This window comes from Colletotrichum navitas, assembly GCF_030913465.1.
Source record: "Colletotrichum navitas strain CBS 125086 chromosome Unknown LY79scaffold_64, whole genome shotgun sequence".
NCBI lineage: Eukaryota > Fungi > Ascomycota > Sordariomycetes > Glomerellales > Glomerellaceae > Colletotrichum > Colletotrichum navitas.
The window spans coordinates 60,809-84,709 of NW_026850610.1; the positions used below are offsets into that span (position 1 = coordinate 60,809).

At 51.9% G+C, this 23,901-nt stretch overlaps 13 protein-coding genes across 13 annotated transcripts; 8 read left to right on the forward strand and 5 right to left on the reverse strand.

Annotated features, from left to right (window-relative positions):
* The first annotated feature begins 1,283 nt into the window (after positions 1 to 1,283).
* On the forward strand, positions 1,284 to 1,626 carry LY79DRAFT_563738 (uncharacterized protein). The gene has a single exon (XM_060558591.1). The coding sequence runs from the start codon at positions 1,301 to 1,303 to the stop codon at positions 1,544 to 1,546; it is 246 nt and encodes an 81-aa protein (XP_060410702.1). The 5' UTR covers positions 1,284 to 1,300; the 3' UTR covers positions 1,547 to 1,626.
* A 299-nt stretch (positions 1,627 to 1,925) lies between these two features.
* Positions 1,926 to 4,115, forward strand: LY79DRAFT_582403 (uncharacterized protein; the record flags this gene model as incomplete). The annotated part of the gene is made up of 4 exons (XM_060560254.1): positions 1,926 to 1,997; positions 2,535 to 2,675; positions 3,024 to 3,129; positions 3,808 to 4,115. 4 exons carry the CDS (start codon positions 1,926 to 1,928, stop codon positions 4,113 to 4,115), a joined length of 627 nt encoding a protein of 208 aa, XP_060410703.1.
* Positions 4,116 to 4,893: 778 nt separating this feature from the next.
* LY79DRAFT_582404 (uncharacterized protein) lies at positions 4,894 to 5,892 on the forward strand (the record flags this gene model as incomplete). Its single annotated transcript, XM_060560255.1, has 1 exon — positions 4,894 to 5,892. The coding sequence occupies one exon, from the start codon at positions 4,894 to 4,896 to the stop codon at positions 5,890 to 5,892; it is 999 nt and encodes a 332-aa protein (XP_060410704.1).
* Positions 5,893 to 6,853: 961 nt separating this feature from the next.
* On the reverse strand, positions 6,854 to 7,542 carry LY79DRAFT_522372 (uncharacterized protein; the record flags this gene model as incomplete). The annotated part of the gene is made up of 3 exons (XM_060555440.1): positions 6,854 to 7,237; positions 7,291 to 7,399; positions 7,475 to 7,542. 3 exons carry the CDS (start codon positions 7,540 to 7,542, stop codon positions 6,854 to 6,856), a joined length of 561 nt encoding a protein of 186 aa, XP_060410705.1.
* Positions 7,543 to 8,170: 628 nt separating this feature from the next.
* On the reverse strand, positions 8,171 to 9,587 carry LY79DRAFT_661697 (uncharacterized protein; the record flags this gene model as incomplete). Its single annotated transcript, XM_060562795.1, has 1 exon — positions 8,171 to 9,587. One exon carries the CDS (start codon positions 9,585 to 9,587, stop codon positions 8,187 to 8,189), a length of 1,401 nt encoding a protein of 466 aa, XP_060410706.1. The 3' UTR covers positions 8,171 to 8,186.
* Positions 9,588 to 12,657: 3,070 nt separating this feature from the next.
* LY79DRAFT_592758 (uncharacterized protein) lies at positions 12,658 to 12,948 on the forward strand (the record flags this gene model as incomplete). Its single annotated transcript, XM_060561467.1, is given in 2 exon segments — positions 12,658 to 12,866; positions 12,876 to 12,948. Coding segments are annotated over 2 exon segments (282 nt in total).
* A 203-nt stretch (positions 12,949 to 13,151) lies between these two features.
* LY79DRAFT_672380 (uncharacterized protein) lies at positions 13,152 to 13,499 on the reverse strand (the record flags this gene model as incomplete). Its single annotated transcript, XM_060564047.1, has 1 exon — positions 13,152 to 13,499. The coding sequence occupies one exon, from the start codon at positions 13,497 to 13,499 to the stop codon at positions 13,152 to 13,154; it is 348 nt and encodes a 115-aa protein (XP_060410708.1).
* Positions 13,500 to 15,509: 2,010 nt separating this feature from the next.
* LY79DRAFT_563745 (uncharacterized protein) lies at positions 15,510 to 15,823 on the forward strand. The gene is made up of 2 exons (XM_060558592.1): positions 15,510 to 15,716; positions 15,774 to 15,823. The coding sequence occupies exons 1-2, from the start codon at positions 15,525 to 15,527 to the stop codon at positions 15,795 to 15,797; spliced, it is 216 nt and encodes a 71-aa protein (XP_060410709.1). The 5' UTR covers positions 15,510 to 15,524; the 3' UTR covers positions 15,798 to 15,823.
* A 155-nt stretch (positions 15,824 to 15,978) lies between these two features.
* LY79DRAFT_338077 (uncharacterized protein) lies at positions 15,979 to 17,006 on the forward strand. The gene has a single exon (XM_060552551.1). The coding sequence runs from the start codon at positions 16,252 to 16,254 to the stop codon at positions 16,777 to 16,779; it is 528 nt and encodes a 175-aa protein (XP_060410710.1). The 5' UTR covers positions 15,979 to 16,251; the 3' UTR covers positions 16,780 to 17,006.
* LY79DRAFT_582408 (methyltransferase domain-containing protein) lies at positions 16,910 to 17,837 on the forward strand (the record flags this gene model as incomplete). The annotated part of the gene is made up of 2 exons (XM_060560256.1): positions 16,910 to 17,065; positions 17,142 to 17,837. The coding sequence occupies 2 exons, from the start codon at positions 16,910 to 16,912 to the stop codon at positions 17,835 to 17,837; spliced, it is 852 nt and encodes a 283-aa protein (XP_060410711.1).
* Positions 17,838 to 18,115: 278 nt separating this feature from the next.
* On the reverse strand, positions 18,116 to 18,803 carry LY79DRAFT_522347 (ribosomal protein S26e-domain-containing protein; the record flags this gene model as incomplete). The annotated part of the gene is made up of 3 exons (XM_060555437.1): positions 18,116 to 18,221; positions 18,442 to 18,544; positions 18,611 to 18,803. 3 exons carry the CDS (start codon positions 18,801 to 18,803, stop codon positions 18,116 to 18,118), a joined length of 402 nt encoding a protein of 133 aa, XP_060410712.1.
* Positions 18,804 to 19,982: 1,179 nt separating this feature from the next.
* LY79DRAFT_592761 (ubiquitin family protein) lies at positions 19,983 to 20,512 on the forward strand (the record flags this gene model as incomplete). The annotated part of the gene is made up of 2 exons (XM_060561468.1): positions 19,983 to 20,357; positions 20,423 to 20,512. The coding sequence occupies 2 exons, from the start codon at positions 19,983 to 19,985 to the stop codon at positions 20,510 to 20,512; spliced, it is 465 nt and encodes a 154-aa protein (XP_060410713.1).
* Positions 20,513 to 20,638: 126 nt separating this feature from the next.
* Positions 20,639 to 22,494, reverse strand: LY79DRAFT_339243 (family 18 glycosyl hydrolase). Its single transcript, XM_060552554.1, has 3 exons — positions 22,134 to 22,494; positions 21,715 to 22,071; positions 20,639 to 21,627 (listed from the first exon to the last, which is right to left on the reverse strand). Exons 1-3 carry the CDS (start codon positions 22,325 to 22,327, stop codon positions 20,838 to 20,840), a joined length of 1,341 nt encoding a protein of 446 aa, XP_060410714.1. The 5' UTR covers positions 22,328 to 22,494; the 3' UTR covers positions 20,639 to 20,837.
* Between the last annotated feature and the right edge of the window lie 1,407 nt (positions 22,495 to 23,901).

Sequence of the window (23,901 nt, forward strand, 5' to 3'; positions counted from 1 at the left end):
GCCTTGGAATATGGTTCAGGCATCGAGGCCCTTCTCCGAGCCCCTCTTTGCTCCGATATTAAGGGGTGCTCGCCACCATGGCTTGCCCATGAGGCAATGACCATGCCTGGATCCTCGTACATGGGGCTATTCGCTCCTCCATTCCGCGTAAAATCACATGCCGCTCCCCTCAGCAGACGCAAAATGGGGCAAGGCTATTGGCCACAACATATGTTCAAACTTCAGTAACGAGGAGAGGGCCAAGAACGCCTCCACGGCCGTCGGTCCATCGCGGCTTGGCTCACAAGCATTTACTTCGGCTAGTGCCCACTAGTGAACCTACTATGCAGAGAGGGTCAACAGAGGTCGCCCGTGGCATTCCCAAGCTGTCTCGGCCAAGGAAGTGTATGCCCTTACAAAGTTGCTCCTCAGAGGCTCTCTGCCACAATTAAGGCGGTGTCTTGATTCATACTTTATGCTAATGAACATTTGGCCACTGCATCGCAATCTTCCATCCATTTTCCAACATGCCTCGCTGAGCCCTGTCAGTGGTGACTGATGCTGGTGTCAGTGAAGCTATCCATAAGGTCAAAGTGGGCGTCAAGTGATATGAAGGAGTCATCATTCTTGCCTACGATGCTCACCTATACTGGAGCCACCTTAATAACTGGGTGAGACCATGACACCAGGGCTTTGCAGGGTTCATCTGCGGTTTTAGGGTAGGAAAATGCTTCGAGAAACGACATCTCGATGGATGAAGAGCTTAAAAGATGAGGCTGATTGGCCGACAGCGCAAATTGCTGGGGTGTTCGTCCACGTTACCGACGACGCAGGGATGACAGCTGCAAATGACACGATCAGACTTCCACTTTGCAGAACTCACTAATCTGAATGTTACTTTATTACCAGATGCCGTTGGAGTTGTCCGTAACCCACTTAGTCGTCGAAAGTCTAAACCATCCTCTTCCTCTGATCTCACCGAATGCCAGCTCGCGCCAATTCTGCCAAGGAGCGCCAAGGAGCGGAGAACACCAGCTAAATTTATCGCCCAGATATCTTAACCCGATAGCGGATTCTGAATGTACCCGAAGTTGGAGATGAACGAGGAGCAACGAAAGAAATTGGCCTTTGTTGGCACTTGATCTGCCAAGATGAATGAATCAATCAATCAATCAGTCACCTAGCCTCCGGGTTTGACGTCCATAAAAGGACTCTCGTGGCCGCTGCAAACTCATAGCAGTAACCATCCACCAAGCGTCCTCGCTGTTCCCATCTTCAGTGTCTTGACTCAATACCACAGAAAGCCGTGAACAACGCAAAGATGGGTCGAGAATCGTGGCACTCTTCAGACTCTGATGACTTCTCATTAAAATCCACATCATCCGCCGAGTCGGTACTCCCAGAATCAAAACGACGTTCTCTGAGGCAGAGAATAAAAAAGTCTCTACGGAACATTGGACATCCACCCACTTACACCTACGACCTGGAACATGGCACCGATACTCGGAATCCCGCTCTTATCGGGCCCATGGGCTCCAACGCCCTCAACCAGTCATTGCGGTTATAGTGGTCCGAGGTCGAGGCGCGGAAAACAGCACAACAGTTGAACGAGAGCAAGAACTAAGGAATTAAGTTTGATACAGAGGGCACAGGTTGCCCAAGGATACCTTGGCGGGTTATACGCTCGAATGTGGGTTTCTATGTATGGACCCACCGCGAGCAGGGGGAATATCTTGAAGCCGTATTAAGGGAAAATATATCAGCGACAGAGGGGCGCTGCACAAAGAAGGGGGATTCGGTTACCTTGAGGGGGCCGCTGTTCAGACACCTGAGAAGCCATATTCTTACCTTGGAAAAGGCGTAGAACATCATGCACTCAGACTGATTAATTGAAAACTGCAGCTGGCGATCTATGCCCTGCCACATACACACTTCAAAACTTTGCCATGGTTCTTCATATGTCTGCTATTGAGAAGTCAACAGTGATGTGGCTTGTCCGCGTAGCGATCTCAAAGAGAGTGAGCTAGCCTAGGTGTAACAATAGATTAGAATAGCGGCCCGCATGCAGGCTGGAAGTTTAAACAACTCTAAAATCTAAATATGCATTGGGCTATTGGGCGCTGCAGATGACTGATCACACTTACCATTTCATCGCCCAGTCTCTAGTCGATTTCTAACCTCCCCTACTGCAAAAGCGTCCCGAGAACGACTTGTCGGATCCGGCAGTCGCCATCGTCATCGTTGATGTCTGTTATTAAAAGCAGTCATCCTAACAAGCTTATTTCTGAAACGAGGTACGAAGTTGACAGAAAGTCGAATAGAAGGCGACCGCCCCTCCCCCTTCTTCAGTAGTGAGATAAACCAGAAATTGTGACTTTCAAGAAAACCAATTAACTACAGGAAATGTTTTCTCGGCTTTGTCTCCTATTTGTTCGGTCTTGGTCAAATATCTAATGGTACATCGGCTTCCCAATAGCATTGTCCTAGTTCCTAGCGCGACACAAACCGCACGCCGCAGGAACCAAGATTGAGGCTGTTGATCAAGTGATGTTTAGACTCCAGAAGAGCTCAGCGATCTCAAATGTGGCTTCAAGCGTTTCAACAAGTCCGCGGACCAGCCCCGTTTCCCCGCATTGTCCTGCTCCATGTCCCCAGATTCTGCAGGTTTACAAGCAGTTCAGCGCAACTTGTGGTGTGTAAGAACCGACCAACTGGGCCATCAGTATCACTCATCATTCATCACCTACTCCAAGGCCTCAGTCACAATCGGACCACAACGCTGGATCATAATACAGGGCGGAGAGAGACAGGACATGTCTGTCTGTATTCAGACTAGACAAAAGCATAAAAACATACAACACCAGGTATTCGCTGGTCGTCACCGACCCAACTACTAATCCGGCCCTCACTGGCTTATCTATGGGAGAGCGGACGGGATCCCGAGTTCTCCAGTGGGTATGGTCGTATGTGGCAGGTTCGTCATGGGAAATGAACTATATAGTGAAGCAACGTCACAGGATTAATAGGTGTATCTCTTATGATAGTTAAGAGCAGGTTTGAACGGCGACACACCACACCAGCGACGTTTCCGCGGTTTGACCTTACGGGTCGATCTGGTTACTTCTGCTAAGTCCTCTAAAGAGTTGGAAAGTGAGCTGAAGTCTTTTATCGCTAGGAGTCCAGATTCGCAGGCCTCTTGTCTAGACTAAGCAGCTGGAAATCGCTGTCAACAATTGTCTATACATATCCGGGTATTTCTTGCAGTAAGAGCATCTCAGCTAGGCTGATTAGGATGTAGTACCTTCACTTCGATTGCAACTTGAAAACGGGAACAACTTCAAGTTTCTCTTGGCTCAACTTCAGACTGTGTGTCGTTGTCTAGGCTCATTCTCAAAGCTGGAAGTATTCTGCCATGCCTATGTCTTGCTTCCAATTGTCAGTCCAGAATCTGAACATGAGTGCGTGACGGTCACGGCGTGACCAGAAGGCAATATTTTCATCCCCAGTCCCATGTAAATGTTAGGAGCGAGAGCAGCATAACGTTTAGGATAGGTCATTTTTAATAGGTTTTATGTGTCTACACTACCTAGGTACGGTCTTATGTGTTCGTTCTCACATTGTGAACGTGAACCCCCTTGTGAGGCTAGCCAGAGCCCCATATCCTTGGATTGACACTTCGTAGAAGTAGCAGAAGCAGGGGTTTCATATTTTATGGTTATTCGCCCGTCTGGGAACCGATCCAGACCTTCCAACGCTTATGGCTTCCATTTTTTGATATGCTGTTCAATACTAGGTAGTAAACATACCGCTTTCTACCCCCAAATCAAGAACGAAAGAACCACGCAGCTTGCCAGGACTCATGTCGAAGAGTTTTCCACCGTGAATGCAAGACTCCCGAAGCGGAAGCGCCGTCGGCCCATCGCGGCCCAAGATTTGCCAAAACCCCTCACTCAATCAAATCTAGAACGCCTACGAAGTCTCAACGCCAGCGCTTTGCGGGCGCTTCGACTGTAAGGGAGCTGAAGGCATCTCACTTGCATTTTCGGTCGCTATTGCTTGAAGCGTATTCGTACAAGCAGATTGCCTATATTGGTACTTGTCCCGCTGCTGGGTTCAACAAGTCTGCCGTCGTCTGACCATGCATCAAACGTCTCTGCGCATTCGTAGAACTCTCCAGTCGGCGAGTCACTCGGGCTTAACATGCATTTCGGTGAAAGCAGCCAAGCCGGTCGACTACAATCATGGCACGATGCTACATCACAATCCGTCCGATTGTCTCTGGTCAAGTCATTTGACTGCAGGTTGTGCGTACCTGGCTCATCGCCTTTCGCTTAGTTCTTCTGTGGCCTGTGTCGATGATATCAAAAAGTATTTGTTTGTTCTTTGTTCCTCGGCTCAAGTTGATTTTATGCCCTGCTGTGTGCTCTGGTAGCTCATGACAGAAAGCGTACGAAGGCCGAGTACCACAGACTGCTCTCGCCACAATGTATGCGTGATGGATGGAGACTGGCTATATTGAAATAAGACTTTTCAAATCCGGTCTTTATTGGTATTGGTACCTAATCTAGAGGTGATCGAGCCCATCGACCTGAGTTTCGAGGGCGATTTTGACTAAACCTCTCCGTGGCGGGTACCTATCTATCTTAGAACATTCCGATGCTGTAATTTCGACAAGATCAAGACGCAGATGCCTGATCACCCAACCACGAACTGACCGAAGGTGGCTCACGCGTGTACGTTTTACCCACTACGTAGCGCTGCCATGAACTTTCCATCAACAAACACTTAAAAGACCTAGTCGGCGAGAATGCGACGAAATTTTGTTTCCAGGCCCTAATACACAGTTGAAAAGGACTTTGATCCGGAGATACCGGGTTATCGCAGGCAGGTCAAGCACGCCAAATCCACGACAGGATGCGTCATGTGCAAGGCGAAGCGAGTCAAGGTGCCCTTGTTCCAGACTCACCTACATATCTGCTGGTTTCTACGGGAACGGGACTACAGTGCGACGAGGCCAAGCCTGTCTGTGCCCGATGCCACAGAAACCGCCGGGTCTGCCGTTATCTACAAGCGCCGGCCGACATCCTCGCCATGCCCTCGCACCCGTCCTCTGACGACGAGGTGCCCGGCACGCCTAGCAAGCAGCTGCTCCATCACTGCCAGGCGCACTGGGCGGACATCTTTCCTGGATTTGACCAGAACGAGGCGTTCCTCTCCGCCTTTAGGTCAAGTCCCCTAGTTCGCAGCGTCTGTCACGCCATCGCCGCCTCGCATCTGCGACACGTCCACGCGGCCCAGCGGCCACACGTACTTGCTGAATATTCCCACCGCGCCGCAGCCTTGGACGAGTATAAACAGCAGCTTAGCCTGACGACTGCGCAGCTTGGTCAGACTGGCGTCAACGCGATGATTCTCGGGGCCATGCTGTTCAGCCTCCTGACCTTTCCCTTATCTCCAGCCGAGCATGAGACCGGAGTCGAGAGCAGCAGCCCCTGGCTGTCCCGCGACCATGACGCAGATCTAGGCTGGCTCACCTTCCAAGCCGGCATCGGCCCGCTGATGAAGTCGGTGCTCATATATCTCCCGCGAGCATTCCAGTTCCTCATCACCATCTTCTCGCCACAGGTCGGCGGGACCGTGTCCCCAAACGTGGGACGAGTGCCGCCGCCGGTACCCAGACTGTGGACGCGCTTCTTCAAGCTCGACGAGGAGGGTCTCTTTGCGCAGCTCTCCACTCCTACCAACGCTTCGTTCCCTGTTTCACGCCCTGCTCCGCTCGCGTCCAGTGTTCGCCTCCTCGTGCCCACGACGGCGCTGATCCGCGGCCTCGAACCCACGCCGTCCAACTCGGTCTCCTACCCAAAGGAAATGTCGTGGCCTTTACCATTTAGGAGGTTGAGAGCTTCCCGGTAAGTTATGCGCGCGAACGGGACCGGTATACCTGCGGGCGCTGTGCCAAGAACTGCAGCTACTTTCTTTGTGTGCTGAAGTACCGCCTTGAAAATGTCGTGCAGAAAGATCTCGACCAGATCCATGATGTCGTTCATCCCTCCCGAGCAAAGCTCTGCCTTGATGTGCCAGTACTCCGTGAGATGGCGGTTAGTTCGGCTCTCATTTCTGAAGCTGGGCCCGAGGTTATACACCCGCTCGTGAGCATGGGCAGCGGCTTCGAGATAGAAGCCAGCGCATTGGGACAGAAACAGAGGCTTGGTCGTCTTCAGATTGGAGATGTGAATGGCGGAACTTGGCTCGTAAAGTATGGAGGGTGTGATTAGTGGTGCACTAATTTCAACGAATTGATGGGCCTTGAACCACTCGTGCACAGCTGAAAAACACTGAGATCGGTATAGGTTGAGCGCCAGGATTAAGGGGTTCCGGAGGTAGAGATGCCTATGCGAGAGCAGAACATCGGTATTCTGCGATTCAAGGATGCTCGGGCCAGCGTGCCGAATGTCGGGATGGAGCATACCAGTTGCCTTGGAGATGATACTCACACCGCGGGCGACGATGTCGAAGGTCGCATCATGACGGAATGCAAGAGATCCATGCACCATGAGACTCGACTCCGGCTTCAAAGCTTTGAGTTCGAACCATCAAGGCACTTTGGATGACTCAACAACGACCTGAACGGTACCTGTGCTGTCGCCCACGGGGAGAAAGAGCACGCCACCATGGTGACGAGGACGACTGACAAGCCAGCACAGAATGCGCACCTCGCGGTCAGATGGTTCCCCGGTTGAGGTGGCTGACAAACTCATGCTTGAAACCCTTAATATCTGCGAATCGTCTGATCGATGGCATCTCGAACGATTTCTCGAGACTTTGAAAAAGCGCTACCTCCCCCGACATCATTTAGTGTCCCCCAGCAACAGTCTCACCGGAGGGCCGTACCAACGTGATCGCGGATCGCGGCAGCCGCTTCGCTGGGAGTCAACTGCGTGACGTCCAGCTCCAGTTCATATTCATCTTGGAAACGAAATATGTCCTCTCTTTCCCTGATACTGCGCAGAATGTCTAGATTGGTGAGTTTGGTATTGGATCCCTTGCCTCTATCCCTACCTGTGGCCCTCGTTAAGTTCTCTTCCAGCTCGCAATGCAGGACTATGGAGATGAACGGAGAGCCGCGGACACGGGCGGCATTCTGGTAGTCTCTGGCAGAGGAGCTTCCGAGATTGCTCGAAGACTGCTGGTCCGTAAAGATCCAGGTAACGTCGCGCGTTGACTTGGCGGTTGCAATAGATGTCAAGACTTCCCTGCGCTGCACCCGGTGTCAGAGGAGAATTGCTCGAAGGACAGATAGGTGGTGCTTACCAAGACCTGGCGAAGACGCTGGTACTCTTCCGCAGTTCTGTCGAAAACAGCTGCAGCGGGATCGATGAGGAGGTGATTGCTAAAAGTTTTGGCTTTCGGGAGCAGTTTGCTTTCCGATCCCGGAGCGCTGGTATTAGTGGATTTGAAGCGTTTCTCAGACGGGCGCAGTAGGATCGAGACACACCTCAGCTCTTTGGCCACAGTGAGCTTGCCCACCCCGGGATAGCCGTTGATGTAGATGAATGGCGGCATCACGGGCCACTGGACAGGGTATTGTTCGTAACTGATGAGTGGACGCCGAAAATGACGAGAGCGCGAAGTTGTGCGAAACCGATGGAGAAGTAGGAAGGAGCCCCGCCGCCCCATTTAAGAGCCACGCATTATCAACACGGGGCGTGGTAGGTGTGACGTATGCCCCAGGCATACAGGTACACATCAAGTAGCTAGATCTATACATACCGTACTCCGTATACACTCGGTAAATACGACTTTGGCTAACGGGAGGCGTGAACGTCACATCTTACTCCCGAGATTTGCATCAAAGCAAGATCGAACGAGCCCAGTGAAAGCCACCAGAAAATCAGGAGAAGTCGCTATTCCTATAGCATCACAAAATGCCCCTTCTATGCAGATTTTGAGTTACCACGATGGCTTATAAATACTACGGCAAGTTCCAATGCCTACTTAGTCTCATGTGACTCTATCCACTCATTTTTAAGAGTTCTACAAAATTGATTTTTGATTATTCCCTAAGGTTGATTAGATGTACACAATTCAGTAGTTAACTGCGTAATATAACCACATAAAATGAGAGAAACGCAATATATATGCCTAGACGTAATCTATCTTTATAAGTTAGTAATTTATTTATGAATCTATCTTTGTATATTTGGATATTATTTCCACTCCCTCAGTTGTGGACTCAATCCTAACCTGTTACAAAGGGCGTATGGTGAGTCCGAAGTCGTGGTTCCCGACCTCGCCAGCTTCACGTTGCAGATCAATTCGTGTTCTGTGGAGCCAGCTGCCACTTTTTTCCATGACTCCAAAGCTTTCTTGCTCACTTCGAGCTGCCATGTCGCTATCAGGGTAACCAGTGGCGATTCTTTCCAAAGGTGATATCTGAAGACGAATCCCTCGCCGGCGCCTGGAGCCCAGATTTCCATCATCCTCAGTAAAGGCATGCGCAAAGCGGCCCAGCTCGCCTGGAGAATCAGCTGTTCCAGCGATGATTGGCTGGATATCAGATCTCCAACATTTGTCGTCAGGGCTAGGTATCTAAGACCCGGCCAGGTACGAGAACCATCTGATGGCCCAAGAGGATTGTCCGGCGCATCCCTCAGTGCACACCGAAAAAAATTTCTAGCATCAACAGCGTGACATAGAGTAAAACATCGGAGACGATAGCTTGCGTTAACCGATGAAGAGACGAGGCGGTCGTTGCAAAACCTAATAAAACGTTTGTTTCCGTTCAGTGGAGACTGCGCTTCCCAAATATGCACCGATCTTATCGTGACAAGTTCGCCGGCGAGGTCGAGCAGCGTAATCATTGCCTCGTCGCGGGGAAACTGTTCGTTTCGAGTAATCGCGTGCCATGGCTCGTAGCTGATGGTTTTGAGACGGCAAAGACTGGGAAGAATTTTCGCAAGTAATGCCCTCGACAGGCTTCTATAGCAATGTTGATTCACTGAAAACCTTCTGATGATGGGGACCCGCGCAAGCTTGAGAGCGCCAGAGCTGATGCCCAATAAGTTTCCAAGAAGACGTCGTTTGGAATTCAGAGAGTGTACACGGCTCCGATCATGTTGACTCGTCTCGGCGCGATACTTCCAAGGGTGGCCTGAATCGCTCGGAGAGCTGGCGCTCAACCTCAATTCAATACCACTATTAGGTGACTCATTACACCATGTAGAAAGCGACGCGAATAATGTTTTTATGGCCCGACTGAAGAGTTTATTGTTCGCATTGATCGTGTCTTGAGTCTCCAGTTCATCGAACTTGTCCTTATTGTCGTACTCTTCAGTTCTCACGTGAAGTGAGATCCTCTTGATGAGACCTCTTCGGTAGCCGTGAACAAAGAGGCTCAAATTTTCGATGTCAGAACCAGGATATTGAAGCTTCAGGTGTTGGAAAATCTGCGGTTCGAAGAAGGCTTGCCATTCCCTTGAGACCCTTGCCCAGTCTGACAAATCATGTCCCTTGTTTCTGACCTCGACTTGCTCCAAAATCATCAGTCGAATCTCTGCAGGCAAATCTGCCCAACGAAGGTGATTATTGATGCCGTCAGGCGAGTGCATGGTGCTTGAAAGGAGCTTGATTGTTTAACCGGATTGTTGAAAGTGAGTTTGTATTATGATAATGAGCTCAGACATAACGAATGACCTGCCTTCATGTCGGGAAATGAATTCTTTCTCCAGAAGGCTGATGCGGAGACGTGAGCTTGATTGACAAGGTTTGCGCGTTGTCAGTCATAGTTCATCATTGAGGTACGCCAGCAACCCAGTCAATCGTAAAGCCAATGTAAAATTCCATAATGTTAAAGTGCATCACCCAGCACTTTACACGTTTAGGGAACCATAGAAGCCCAAACGCTGCATTGCTAGGTTTCCCCCGGGCCCCTCCCATGGCCAGATTGGCCTCAGCCACCCAGTGTCACAGAGTGCCAACCCCTATACATTGATTAGTTGGGGCCATGGGGCCGATAGAGCTTTTGGTCGGATTGGTTGGCTCAATTGGTTAGAGTCACTCAGGCTATAGGGGCGACGACGGCCACATTTTTGGAGTCAGTTACTGTGAGAACGGGAACTGGGCTTCAGCATGTGCTCCAGCTGAAGGCTTCAATCTACCCAAAAAAGTTCCTCGAGCTAGCTTCTTCGTACAGTCTGAACGACTTTGTCAGCCTGAAGATATTCCGCAATATGGGCATCTATGCGGATGATACAGAAATCCCGTTGCTCTACCGGGTCGTCTCACAATACGGCAGATATACAGCGTTTCACCAAGCCTCCTTTTCTGCCGAAGGGGGACTGGTTCCGGACGAAATCTCGTTGTAGAATTGCTGAGCAGGGGAACAAACCCAAATTTCGAGATTGCCGGCCAGACTATATGGGGGTGCGCACTCAAGAGATGCGTTGAATTCTTCCACAATTAGTATACCCGGGAACCGAAATACGTGGTACATGAGTTGAGGCCTCGCTTGCAACATTGGGCCCGAATCGTGAGAGCTTTCATCAACTCTGGAGCCGACCCTCGAATGAATCGCAATTCGCAACAAGGACCATCTATCAGAGAAGCTTTTAGAGTCCTGTCGCCTGATGAAGCAAGTCGCTTAGAGAAGAAGATAAGCGAGGAGAAAACGCCGGTGGTCCGCTGCTGGCAAGTTTCTACCGCCACCTCAAGCGCCGGGAGAACAATCAGCCCATCCATTACAAGCGCTCCCGGTTCTGAATAGCGTGCAGAGAACGATGAGTCCGGTTTTAGACAGGAGACATAGATTCTTACAGAGACGTCCCCGCCTCCTTTCTCCAAACCTACCAAATGTTCCATAGCGCCAAGGTTCAGAGAGGCCAAGGTCGGTTAAAGAATAATACAAGGTAGAGTATATATATAGTGCATAAATATTATACTTATAGAAAAGCCAGCAACATCAGACAGGATCGCCGTAGAAAAGTAGTGATGAACCTCTAGGACAAAAAGAGGCATACTGAAAACATACAACACCAGGTATTCGCTGGTCGTCACCGACCCAACTACTAATCCGGCCCTCATTGGCTTATCTATGGGAGAGCGGACGGGATCCCGAGTTTTCCAATGGGTATGGTCGTATGTGACAGATATGCCATGTTCATTGAAATATATAGGAAGATATCTCACTGGAATCATCTGGATGGAGCATAGCCTCGACGTATACGGAGTATATAGACTGGCAACCAGTGTGCTTCATCAGCACGTGAATAGGTACTCATGTGCCCCCCTGAGTATATAGTTGACCTCCTTGTGTTCTTTAACCACAGGAAGGTCAAATTCCAGAAAACACACTGACTTACACCTATCTTTCGCTTTATCTTGCTTATGCTAGTTGTTCATATCTTTCCTCTTCCGTTATCGTTACGCGCGAGTTCACTTACTCACTCCCGCTCTGTCGCTTCGTCTATTCACGTCGCTCTCGTGTTATTACACAAGAGCTGCCCCAGCCTGTCGCCCCTATCAGATCCGGAACGGCTGCCAGGAGGGCTGTGCGACCTGCTCCAATACAGTGACCACCAAAAAGTCTGACAAATCTGCATGTGCCGTGCAGCCACCGCCACTTCCACCTAACCTACTTTCCTCCTTACATCTACTAGAACTTCAGGAGATAGACAATAGATTAGCATACACAATACTAATAGGTAACGATCTTCTTCTGATTGACTAAAGTATTGCCTTATAACTTATCAACTTCGTTGTTCAATTGCTAGTCGAAGTGGTTGGGTAGTGATGTATAGGGCACCTTGGATGCGCGGTTCTTAGACTTTTTGGTGGTCACTGTAGGTCTTTCACTTTCGGCCAGTCCGGCTAGGCTAGACTAAGCTCGTGCGTAGGCATGGGGTCAAGAATTAGTATGTGGGTTTCTGCTAAGATTGACTCAAGGACATGATTAGAAACCTTCCATCACTCCTCGAATTCCCCAACCGGAGATCCCGGTTCTACACCCAGCACTACCGTAAAAACTCAGCAACTCAGCATAAACAGCATCCACCCCCCTATATCAAGCCGCTTAAGCAGGGTATTGATAAGTCACACTAGATAGAATGTTGATCTATCAAGAATAAGAGGGCCAGCAGTTCCCTTGCATACAAAATCCAAGCGGATTCTCTTATGCTAAGCTTTTACAGCAAGTACAGTGAGCTTGACGCAAAATTATATATTGTTTCGAAAATATTTCTAGATTTCGTTGGTGTTACAGCGATAGTGCTCTACCTATTGCGTGTTGTGTTTCATTCTACAACAGTAACCTTTATTCTTAGTCTCATCTCCAGCATGCATACGACATACTTGCTCTTTCTCTTTTGGTCGCTACTATGCTGCACATTTGCCGCTTCTGAAACGGGTCTTCGTCAAGACAACGATATTTATACTGTTGAAAAGGATGGAGATGTTTACTCCGTGTACACACCCTATTACACACCACCAACCCGCCTTCAGCGCGCACCAGTTACAAAGTTAATATTCCCAAAAAACGATCCCGACCGAATAACTGTTGTTGCGGCTTTCAACGGCAGAGAAAACCCACACCCCGATGGTACCCCAAGGCTACATCTATCTGATATAATTCGAGCTGTAGCAAGCAGCAGGCACGCAAATAGGCCACTCAAGTCTATTAACTGGATGAGCGGTACACAAGTTATAAACGACGAGGCGCTTAAGGTTCTTAATCGGTACTTTGACGACTGGCGAAAACGCAACCCAAAAGCCCAGATTCCAGAAACATTCACTTTTACCCCATCTAGTCCGATTTGGCCATCCTTGCAAAGCACGCCATTCTTCAAAACCATTAAGTGGACGCTCGATGGAACCGGGAGGACTATAGGATCTATGTACATTAGTCCAAAGAAAGGGTTGAGGGACCCGCTTCGGTGGCGGTTCCATGGGGCAACGATGTCGTGGCGCATAGTATGACTTAAATAATCATAAAGAATGTATTCTTTGTTTTATCTTGCTCCTTAGTACACGAGTGCAGGTAAACTGACGGCGAAAGAATACTTTTTTCAGCTATCTCTCAGCGACCCTCCAAGAACATTCCTTACTTTAACAGTAGCCCCAACTCCAACCCTAACCCTGACCCTAACCTCTGAATCTTGGATCCGGTATACACAGACTTATTACTGAGGACTCATGCACGAAGCGTCGGTGCCAGTGGCGCCTGCACCAACACAGTACGACAGCATGGCGCAGCTGTCAACTGGAACGTAGCCCTCTCCAGTGCCGGTGGTTCCGCCTTGGCAATATGTGACCTCGTTGTTCTGCGCCCAAACGGTGTAGGCAGTAGCGCCAGCATCAAGTTTGGCTCCTGCATTGTATGCACGGCATGCTGCCCCTGTGATTTCGTTGGCGATGCTGCCATCAGCCATAGTGCAGCGGCAGTTGTCGTAGTTGCCGCCGCATGCCTCGGCGACTTTGATACCGGCAACAAACCCGACGATGATGGCGTTGATGATTGAGGTCTTCATTTTGGAAAAGAGAGTGTGTGTAGATGCTTTAACACAAGTATAAAGAGAGTGTGGGATAGGCTTTAGTGAGTGTGAGATATGCTTTAGTGAGGGGTGTCGAGTGGAATAAGAAGACCTATCTGAAAGGCACAAGCTCGACTTTATATGTCTTTTGACTCTTTTGCTATCATTATACTTAGTCCTATAACGCATTATTTTCAAGTTGAGACTGGAATACTCCGCTTTTGGTCTTAGCAATCTGGCTAAGGACATTTGACAGCCTCCTCTGTATCCCCTCAGGGGCGATAAGGCCCCATCTCCAGAGTCCACAGTGGGCACCAAATATAACCCCGCAAAGGTCAGAACATGTATAGTACCTCTATTTACGCCTATTTTTTCCCATGCTAAAGGTACTAGATGTTTCCCTCCTTATAAAGAGCTATATCATAAGTTAAGCAACTATGATAAGACTTTCTTTGCTGTAGGTAAGTAACACTATTCCTAGATATCTTACCTAGGGCTACCCTACTACAGTAGGCACAGGGCCTATACTTTCCTCTTAAACCCTCTATATAGTCTTGCTATCGAAATAGATTATTACGCCTATCTGTAGGGTACCTAGGCTAAAAACATTATCAAATAGTTAAAAATGTTAATTCTAGTAGTGTTACTATACAAAATAACCTTAAGACAAATAGTGTTGTGTTATGTATTCTTGTCACGTGCTTGTAGTGCGGAGAAATAAGTGGAGATGGGGCCTTATCGCCTGAGGGGATATGATCATCGGTGGATACTCTGCCGGCTACCCCGATTACTAGAATTGTGGTTGCGGAGTGCCCGAGGGCGAGGAGCTTGACTCGTTATATTAGGTGCGGGGGAGGGGGGGCTGTTTCACTTCAATATCAGGTAGCCTACGCAGGCCTAAGTAACTAATGCTATGAGGCTGCTTTGTTACCTACACTTTAACACAATAAGGGTAGTCTGAGCTATCATACAGCGTGACCATTACTAATTGGAAGAGCGGCACTTTGTCATGCCAGCAGAAGTCTCGACAGTACAAGTGTCAAAAGACGCGATATAAAGTGCCAAGTTGACGAAATGATGTGAAAGATGAAGTCGGCTTCGTTAGCGCGGACATGCGAATGTCTGGTGCACAGGCCTCTACTTCTAGAATACAGATCTACATAGTATTTACTAGACATATCCAGCTGGTTGCATTCCTTGGCGGCGCTTTCTAACGAGCAAGACGCCCACCGAGCCACCCAGTCTCTCGTTCAACCATGGCTCCGGGTCTCAGTCATCGGGGGGCAGTCCGCCTCCGCGCCATGGAGCTAATCTCGCGCGTCATGCTCTTTGACCACTCCCCAGCATGGCCCGTGACGGTAGCGGTTAACAGGCAGACACTTTGCGGGTCAAACCTTAGCATCTCAGACTATCTCAAAGTACTGACCCACCTCCTCTTAAGTCACTTCTGTCCCTACACCACCAACTTCAAATTCTCTACACTACTAACTTCAAATTTTTAACTCCTAAGTCAACAAGAAGAGAAAAAAAGCTTTTTTAATAGTTTATACTATAGCTTAGGTACTCCTTATATCTGAAGAGGTCTCTAGGGGTAGATTTCTCTAAAAAGTTAATTTATGCTACTATATTCTAGATGTACTTTAAGCTAACAGAGATATCTCTGTTTTCTTCTTTTTTCTAAAGTAAAAGGGTAAACTAGTCTATGCGTAGGTCTATGCGTAGGTCTATGCAGGATAAAGCGAGAGACTTCAAGAGGTACTTTGATGACTCAAGTATTGCCCCGCAAAGTGTCTGCCTGTCCAAGGACGACCCGCTCCCCCATATCTCCCTTACCTAGACCACCAAGGCGTGGGACCTCAAATCTATGGATTTGCTTCCAGAAACGCAGCCATCTGGGGATCCCAGAGCTCAGCGCCAGCGGTAAGAACAAGCTCCCCTCTTCGTCAGGGAGCACATCAACTCGGCGAGGCCGTACATCTGGGAGGAGGCTGATGGGCTGCTTGATCAGATGACCAAACAGGGATGCGATGCGCCAGTCGGCTAGATCGAGAACCTTTGATTGACAAGCGCAGCATAGAGCCGAAGGACGTTCTCATCAGCAAGCTGGTCATGGAGCACCTCCGGCCCAGCCACGTAGGAAAATCGGATGCCGTCTGGGTCGCATTCCTCTTATTCGTCTCTGGGAACGCGACGATGGTTAACATGATCGCGCTTGCAAGTCCTAGCAAGGTACGAGAACAACTCGGATCTGCTAACTGATCACCGCCCCAGGGGAGGGAAGATGTCACAAGTTAGAGCACAGCAGGGCATTGGAGAATTCAGGTCTAAGAAGCTTGATTTTATATAGATAACTATGGAAAGAATGGTACTATATATATATAGGTGAGATGTACGAGTAATGAGTGAAACGATACGTGGTAAAGCACATGACCAGGCTGTTACAGACTATGGAAGATGGTTGAAGCTATCGTGAAAGGAGGCCATCAAGGCGGGTGAGGGCATCGTCGCCTCTCACCTGTCCGTGAACCGCGACGAGGACGTGTTTCCTGACCCGGTCGTCTTGGGCGCGCATCGCACGCCGGAGCCCGAACCACGCGCTGAGCTTCAGCGTCGGGCCGCACGGGTGCGAACCGCTAGCTCGTGCGGAGTCGTAGAGCGTCTTTGGTAGGTTTACTGTTCAGTCCCATTCGGCACTCTGAGGAGTTTGCCCCCTCCATCCTCTCGCCATCTTCCCTGTGCTGTTGGAATAATGGCAGTACAGCGACGCTTTGCAAGAAGCTCCCGAATCCCGGACTCGCCACCCCTATCTCCGCGGTCGTGTACACCCCGCTTACAGAGACGTCGGCGTCGTCACGTCGCTGGTCTATTGGTGGCCGCCAAGGTGGGTTACGAAGCTCGTACAGGAAGCGCAACATTGAGTTACCGAGGCTGCGGGTGTCGAGGTCTCTCTCTCTCTATCTCTTTTTCTCCTCACCAAGGAGCCGGGGTGCCCATCGCTGGGTCTCATCGGAAAGGTGGCCCAAGTGGAAGAACATTGGATGATAGGGCTATAATTCAAGAAACACGTCGTCCATGCGCAACATGGTCCCCGAGATCAAACATGGCGCGGGCGCATCCCAAGGTTCGATCATCAGGCGCCGCCGCGCTGGCCAATGTTGGAGCTTGCGGCACCGAGTTCGGCCATTATACTTTTGAACGTCATCCAGTTGACCCCAAGATCCAAGCTACGAGGCCGAGGTTCGAGCTCCGTAGCTTCCGATACGGGGCAGTGTTTTAAAAGGGGGAGCTGAACTCTCAAGACGGCTGTGTTAATGGTGTATGCCCTTGGAGCTTCAAAAGATATTCTGCAAACCGCTTTACCATCAAGAAAACAAACCACATAGTGAAACTATCACCATCAAGACACCATGCAGGTCGCAGGCAACCCGATCGTGATGGGGGACAGGAACAAAGCGGCGCCGTGGTACTCGCCCGAGTTAAAAGTTTCTCCGGAAGCGCGCCGGATGCTTGAAGAGTACGCCGGTATCCCTCCGGACAAGGTTGACGACCACGTCCTCACAATGGTTGGTGGCCCCCCTGCTGTGCCTCGCGAACAAGCATAGTGAGCGTCTGCTGACACGAACAACACCCCCCCTACAGCGGGACAAGATCTGGGAGATCTTCCCCTACCCGTGCATCGGGGACTTCCACTTCCTCGACTTCAACCTCGCCCAGCGGTCCAGCTACCCGCAGATGATTGCCACGCTCCAGGAGCCGGAGGCGCGGCACCTCGAGATCGCGTGCTGCATCGGGCAGGACCTGCGGCGGCTCGTCCACGACGGCGTCGACTCGGCCAAGACGGTGGCCGTCGAGGTGGAGCGCGGCTACATCGAGGCCGGGTACGAGCTGTTCCGCGACCGCGAGAAGCTCCGCACGCGCTTCGTCGTCGCCGACCTGCTCGACGACGGCAACGCCGAGCTGGCCGGGCTCGAGAGCTCCTTCGACACGGCGCACATGGGGCTGTGCTTGCACCTGTGGACCAGGGAGGAGCAGCTGACCGTGCTGCGGCGCGTGATCCGGCTGCTGAAGCAGAGGCCCGGGGTGATGGTCGTTGGCACCGCGGCGGGGCACAAGGACGCCGCCGAGGTGCCGGGCATCGGCAACAAGCTGACGCTGAGGCACAACCCCGAGTCGTGGGAGAAGCTATGGGCGGAGCTATCGGAGCAGACGGGAACCAAGTGGAAGCTCAAGACAGATATGGTCGGGCATCTAGTGTCCGAAAGGAGTTGGAGGAATCCGGGGTGGTGGGGAGACGAGGAGCGGTTCCTCACGTTTGAGGTCACCAGGGTCGAGTGAGGTGCGGTTGCCTCGGCAGTTGGGGCGCAGCAACGGGCTTCACGCCACGGACGTAGCGTAGTGTCTGTAACAGCAGACAAAAAATAAAGATTGGGAAGACGAGAAGACAGTGTCATGAGGCATTTCCTTTGCTAGCCTAGGGCCATGGCCCGATTCTCCTAGTTGAACATCATAAAGCCCAATCCGGTTCCCAAACCATGCCTGAAAGGAGAACTTTTTCATCCACTGCTCGTCATCACCAACGCCTGACGCACCCGCACCGAGTACCGACCAGCGCTTTAGGCGGAGGTCTTGGGGGTGTTGGGCACGATCTTCTTGCCGTCCTTGTTGTAGCGGACACGGGGAGGGGGCGCGCGGTTGCGGCGGCCGACAACGGAACGAACACTGCGAGGGACTGTCAGCATTAAAAATTCTATCACGAGGCCCGTTCCCCGAGACGGCCGTCGACCTCCGCGGAGAGAGGGACGGTGTCGTTGGAGGACAAGGCACAGGGCATGTGGGAGCTTCGAGTAGCGCCAAGGTTCTTCTGAAGCGCCTGCGCGACGGCGTCTGGCGGCGAGCCAGATCACCGTCGTGCAGTCGTCGCTCCCGCGGACGAACGTACCGGACAATCTTGCCGTGGATGGCACAAGAGACACAGTACTGCAGCTTCAGGTACATCTTGGGTACGGTGTACTCCGCGAAGACGGAGGCGTCCGAGATATCACCTATCGGTTGTTAGTGGACCAGTTTTCAAGGCAGCGGGACGGACGAGGGGGGTGGGAGTGGCGTACGGATAGCAGCAGACTCGACCATGTTGCGGATGGTGAAGCGCTTGATCGCCTTGTCCTTGGGCGTGCATCGCGAGCAGTTGCTGCAGCGGATGGGCTTGACGTGGCCGCGGCCCTTCTTGTTGCGTCCGCTGGAGGAGAGCCAAGTCAGTAACGGGGTTCGGTAAGGATAGCCAGTAGTCTCTCGCGCAACCATCAATCGCCGGCATCGTCGAGTCGGTTCGGTTCGCGATGGCGGGCCGTCATCAAGACCAACCGACTATCAACAACGGCGACGACCAAGGAAAACGTCCGAGGCGGGCTGGCAGGATAATTGAGGGGAGAGGGCATTGCCGTACTTGTTCTTTCTCTTCTTGACCATTTTGGCGACGTCTGACTGTGTGTTAGTAGATCCGTGAAGGTGAGAAAGAAGAGAGGATCTCGGAATTCGAGGCAGACGTACTTGATCTTTTTCTGGCTTGCTGAGTCAAAAAAAGAGGTTCGGTGGGTGCGCGCGTCCTACGGGTCGTTGAGTGAACCTTTGGCAGAGTGGGCAAAAGAAGGGCTGGTCCAGGGCTGGGTGACGTTTCTGTGGGGGACCCGCTGAGAAAAAGAGAATGCCCGTTTTGGCACTTTACGCGAGGATGCACGGCCGTTTCCTCCTGCTACGCGGTACAGTCGCCCTTCGGTTTTTTGGAAGGCACAATTGAAATTCCAAAACCCGAATTCAGCCAATCAGATACCTGCAGGATCACATGACCTCGCTAAAGTCCAGGTCAAGCCCCTCCTACCACTCACTGGCCCACTCGCGTTTGCCCCAAATCGCCCCCCAGCAGGGCCTGGCAGTTTATCCCGTGCGCCTGGCGACTGGCCCTTTTTTTACATTTTCTCATCCCCATCCAACCCAAACCCATCTGAGGATCTGCTTAGGAAGGCAATAGACATATTGTCGAGGTACGTCTGAAGATGCTTCTGCTCCCTCTTTGTTAGGCCAATGTGCCTGTTACCCTTTCTCTCTCACTCACTTTCTCTCTATCTCTCTCGTTTTGGCATATTTGTTTCCTACAGTCATGTAGCGCTTCGGCCTTGGTCTTGACGAGCGCAATCGCGAAATCGAATGCCCTCAGCAGACGGAGGTCGAGGCGCATCATATTGTATCAATTTCCAGCGTGTGCGTGTAAGTGTATGCGTGTGTGTATGTGCGGACGCCGGCGACGTTGTAAAATCTGTCAGCTGTCGCCCAAATCACCACCATCACCCACTGTCGCTCGCCGGTAGAGAGTTCGAGAGAAAGAGAGAGGGAGAAGAAAAGGGGACATTGAGGGAGACCAGACAGCATTCTTTCCAATGCCCTCTCTCGCGGAATTGTTTCTAACCCTCTGGCAAGCAGGCAATCATGCAGATCTTCGTGAAGACCCTCACGGGCAAGACTATCACCCTCGAGGTGGAGTCGTCCGACACCATTGACAATGTCAAGTCCAAGATCCAGGACAAGGAGGGCATCCCCCCCGACCAGCAGCGCCTGATCTTCGCCGGAAAGCAGCTCGAGGACGGCCGCACCCTGTCCGACTACAACATCCAGAAGGAGTCCACCCTCCACCTGGTGCTGCGCCTGCGTGGTGGTGGCAAGAAGCGCAAGAAGAAGGTCTACACCACCCCCAAGAAGATCAAGCACAAGCGCAAGAAGACCAAGTTGGCCGTCCTCAAGTACTACAAGGTCGACTCCGACGGCAAGATTGAGCGTCTCCGCCGCGAGTGCCCCTCCGACACCGTATGACTCTCCTCCCCTTATACTTGCTTTATGCTTTGGTTCATAACTGACTCGTTCCTCCCCAGTGCGGTGCCGGTGTCTTCATGGCCGCCATGAACGACCGCCAGTACTGCGGCCGCTGCCACCTCACCTACGTCTTCGACAAGAAGGAATAAACCTTGCTCAGACGGATTCGCGGGTGCGATGGGACGGAACACGAAAAAAATGACAAGCTTTTTGGGGTGACGGATCGGTTTTCAAGGGTTTTATAGCATTCTAGTCGGCAGGAAGCCGCAGCAAAAAGGGCGTTGATGTGTGGCATGTACGCCGCATCACTGGCTGGCAATGACGAAGCAAAAAAATTTCACGACACTTGATTCTCTCCCCTCGACACATGTTGGCTCTACACTGTGATTTGTTCTACAAGAAAGTGTGTGCTTGTGACTTCTTCTACCCGCTATCGACAAGGACGGCAAAGCTACGTATGTGTCACTGAGCCAACTAGCTCTCGAAGCCGTTTCGCAGATTGTCGTACTTGGTCTCGGGATACGTGAGGCAGTTGTCTCTCCGCAGCAGGGCGGCGAGCCCCCCGAGCGTGTGGACGACGTTCCCGATGAGGGAATCGGGCCCCGGCTTGTCGGCGCTGCTCTCCCACCACATGGCGCCGCCGAGGCCCCATGTGCGAATGAACTGGGCCTTGGTCCGCGCCATATGCACCGTGTCGTACGTCACCATCTTCCTCCGCGCTGTGTCGTACGAGTAGCTCGCGCCCGACTCGTCGTCGTGGTACTCCTCGGACCCTGGCAACGGCAGCGCCTTGTAGTCGTACACGCCATTCTCCCAGCTCCCCTCGCCGACGCCCGAGAATGGGTTGCCGGGCCCGTCCGTATTCTCAAAGGCGCGGCCGTAGAGCGGCATGCCGAGCACGATCTTGTTGGGCGCCACGCCGTGGGACGTGTAGTGCGCCAGTGCCGCGGCTGTGCTGAAGGGCGTCGAGCCCGGGTTGCCCTGGCACGGCTGCAGGTTGGCCTGGTGGCCGGCAAGGCTGTCCCATGAGCCGGCGTAGTCGTAGGCCATCAGGTTCCAGAAGTCGAGCAGGGCGTCCATGGCGGGCAGGTCGAGCCGCTCGTAATTCTGCGCGCCAGCGGGGCAAGCGACGGTGAGCTCGAAGTGGTACCACTCGGGCAGCGTTGAGGCGTACTGGTCCATGGCGGAGCGGACGGCCTGAAGGAGGGCGACGAAGTCGGCGGCTTCCCCGGGGTTCTGGGGGTACTCCCAGTCGATGTCAATGCTGTTGTTTTTTTCTTCCGTTAGTATTCTTGTATATCAGACGCGAGGAGGTGGACCAGGAAGTTCAGGCGTTGGAAAGTCAACGTACCCGTCGAAACCGAGATTCTTGATGAGGTCGACGCAGCTGCGGGCAAAGGTCTCGCGGCCCTCGGGTGTGCTGGCGGGGCCCTTAAAGTTTGACGAGTAGGTCCAGCCGCCTACGGACAGCAGGATCTTGAGGTTGCGGTTGCGGCGCTTCAGGAGGTTGAGCTGCTTCATGCAGCCGTAGAGGTTCGTGCCGACGTCATTCCAGCTATCGCCGTCCCAGTGGATATCCGTGTCGGCCCAGCCATCAGTGAGGTGAACCTCACCCGAGTCGGGGCGGACGTTGGCGAAGGCATAGAGGATGTGGGTGAGTTTCTCGACGGGGAGGTCCTGGGGACGGTGGTTGCGCGCATAGATTGCCCTGCCGAGCCGTGTTAGTCGAGCAGTCTTGTGTGCAAGCGGAAGCAGAAGCCGGGGCCATACCAATTGACGAAGTAGGCGACGGAGCGGTAACCTTGGTCTGGACCGCCACCCATAGTGTCTTGGTTCGTGATGTCAGATTTTTCGAAAAGAAGCGGCAGGCGTGTGAAGAGGCCTCTGTAGGTGCTCGCCAAGAAGACTGTGGTCAAGAGGACGACTGCGGATGTGATGATGGTCGTCGAGCGCGGCAGATACATACGGTTGATGTACTCCGCAATGCCAAGATGTCACGAAAAGTGGGAGATGCACTATGAGAACAGAAAACAGCGGCGACCTGGAGGGAAGAAAGATGACGGCTCTTATTGTCTGTCGGTTGGGGAAATCACCCTAAGGCAAGATGTCAGTCGTCAATGTAAGGCAAAGCAACGTAGGCCAAGGGGGTGATGCAGTTCCAGCAACATGGAAGACACAGACACAGCAGCGGACAAATGAGCAGCCGCACATTCCAGTTGCGACACACGCCGCCCCTCCCCCTCCTTCTCGCTTTCTCTCGTAAACTACGTAGCAGTGCGGCGTGCGTGCCTCTCTCTGTATGGAGTTGCGTGGAGCTTGGAGCTCGATGAGGCGCGAGTTGTCGTCAGCCGCCAGGGGGAAGGAGGGCAGCTGTGCCACTGCGGCTGGTGCTGGGCGGGCGGGTGATCGGCAGCGAGCAAGGTACCGCGACGGCGTAGGAGCGGCGCAGAGGTACATGTCACACTTTACTTTTACACTTTCGGGACGTTACGTTGGTTACCTCCCGTCGGCGCGTGTTTATGTAAGACAAGATGAGGCCAAAGCCTTATACCGCTACCTAAGTAGGTAAGTACCTTTTAGCGAGCCAGATTACGTAAGGAAGGAGTGGTAGGCACATGGCAGCCAACACACCTTTGGGTTTCTGCGCGCGGAGACACATGTCTCTGGCCGTTGAGCACGCACCGGTCGGGGTGAGTCGGTGACAGACCGCCCCTGCAACGACCGCCATGGGACGGACCCCCAGTGCGGTGACATGGGACGAGAGAATGTGGGTGAGGGGGGAAGAAAAAAAAAATTGTTGAGTGTCCAAGCAGACTCTGGCCGTGGACCCAGGAGAGATGTAGGGGTCTCGGGATTGCATGAACTGCAGTCAATCGGCAGATAATCATCAGTTGTTCGCATTGAACCATCAGGCTTCCCATTGAGGACGGACTGCTGTCTTTTGGCGCCTCACTCTGACGTCGGGCTTATTAATGATGGAGACGAAAGATGAGCTGGCTGTATGCGTATGACATGCAAGCAAACAGTACAGGGTACATGCTAGATTCTAGGTATTCTACCGCTTCGGAACCGTATCCGTAACCCTCCTCTGCTTACCTATCTCATTTCCATTGAGTCTCGGTTCAGCTTTCCAAGCGCACATGCCCGACACGATGCGACGCCACATATAATAGAATTGCAAGCAAGCACTTGGATAGTTGCGTTCAAGAAAGGTACAGGCTTACGACAAAATGGATAGATATCTACGCGATTGTTGGTTTAGGGGGAGAGGGGGGGAGGAGCGGGATTACTTCTTCACAGAAAAGATCGCCTCTTTAATCAAATTAAACATCAGTGAGAAAAAAATCTTTCTTCCTTCCCCCAGCAACTGATTCTTGGCGGGTCCCCTTCTTACTGCCTGCCTCTATCCGTACTAGGTACCTACTTACTACAGAGTATACTGCCTACCTACCTATAGACTGTCAGACATAGTACGTACACTGCCAGCCGGAGAGATGCAAGATCCCGACAGGGCGGGGCAGCCACAAACGCCATCAAC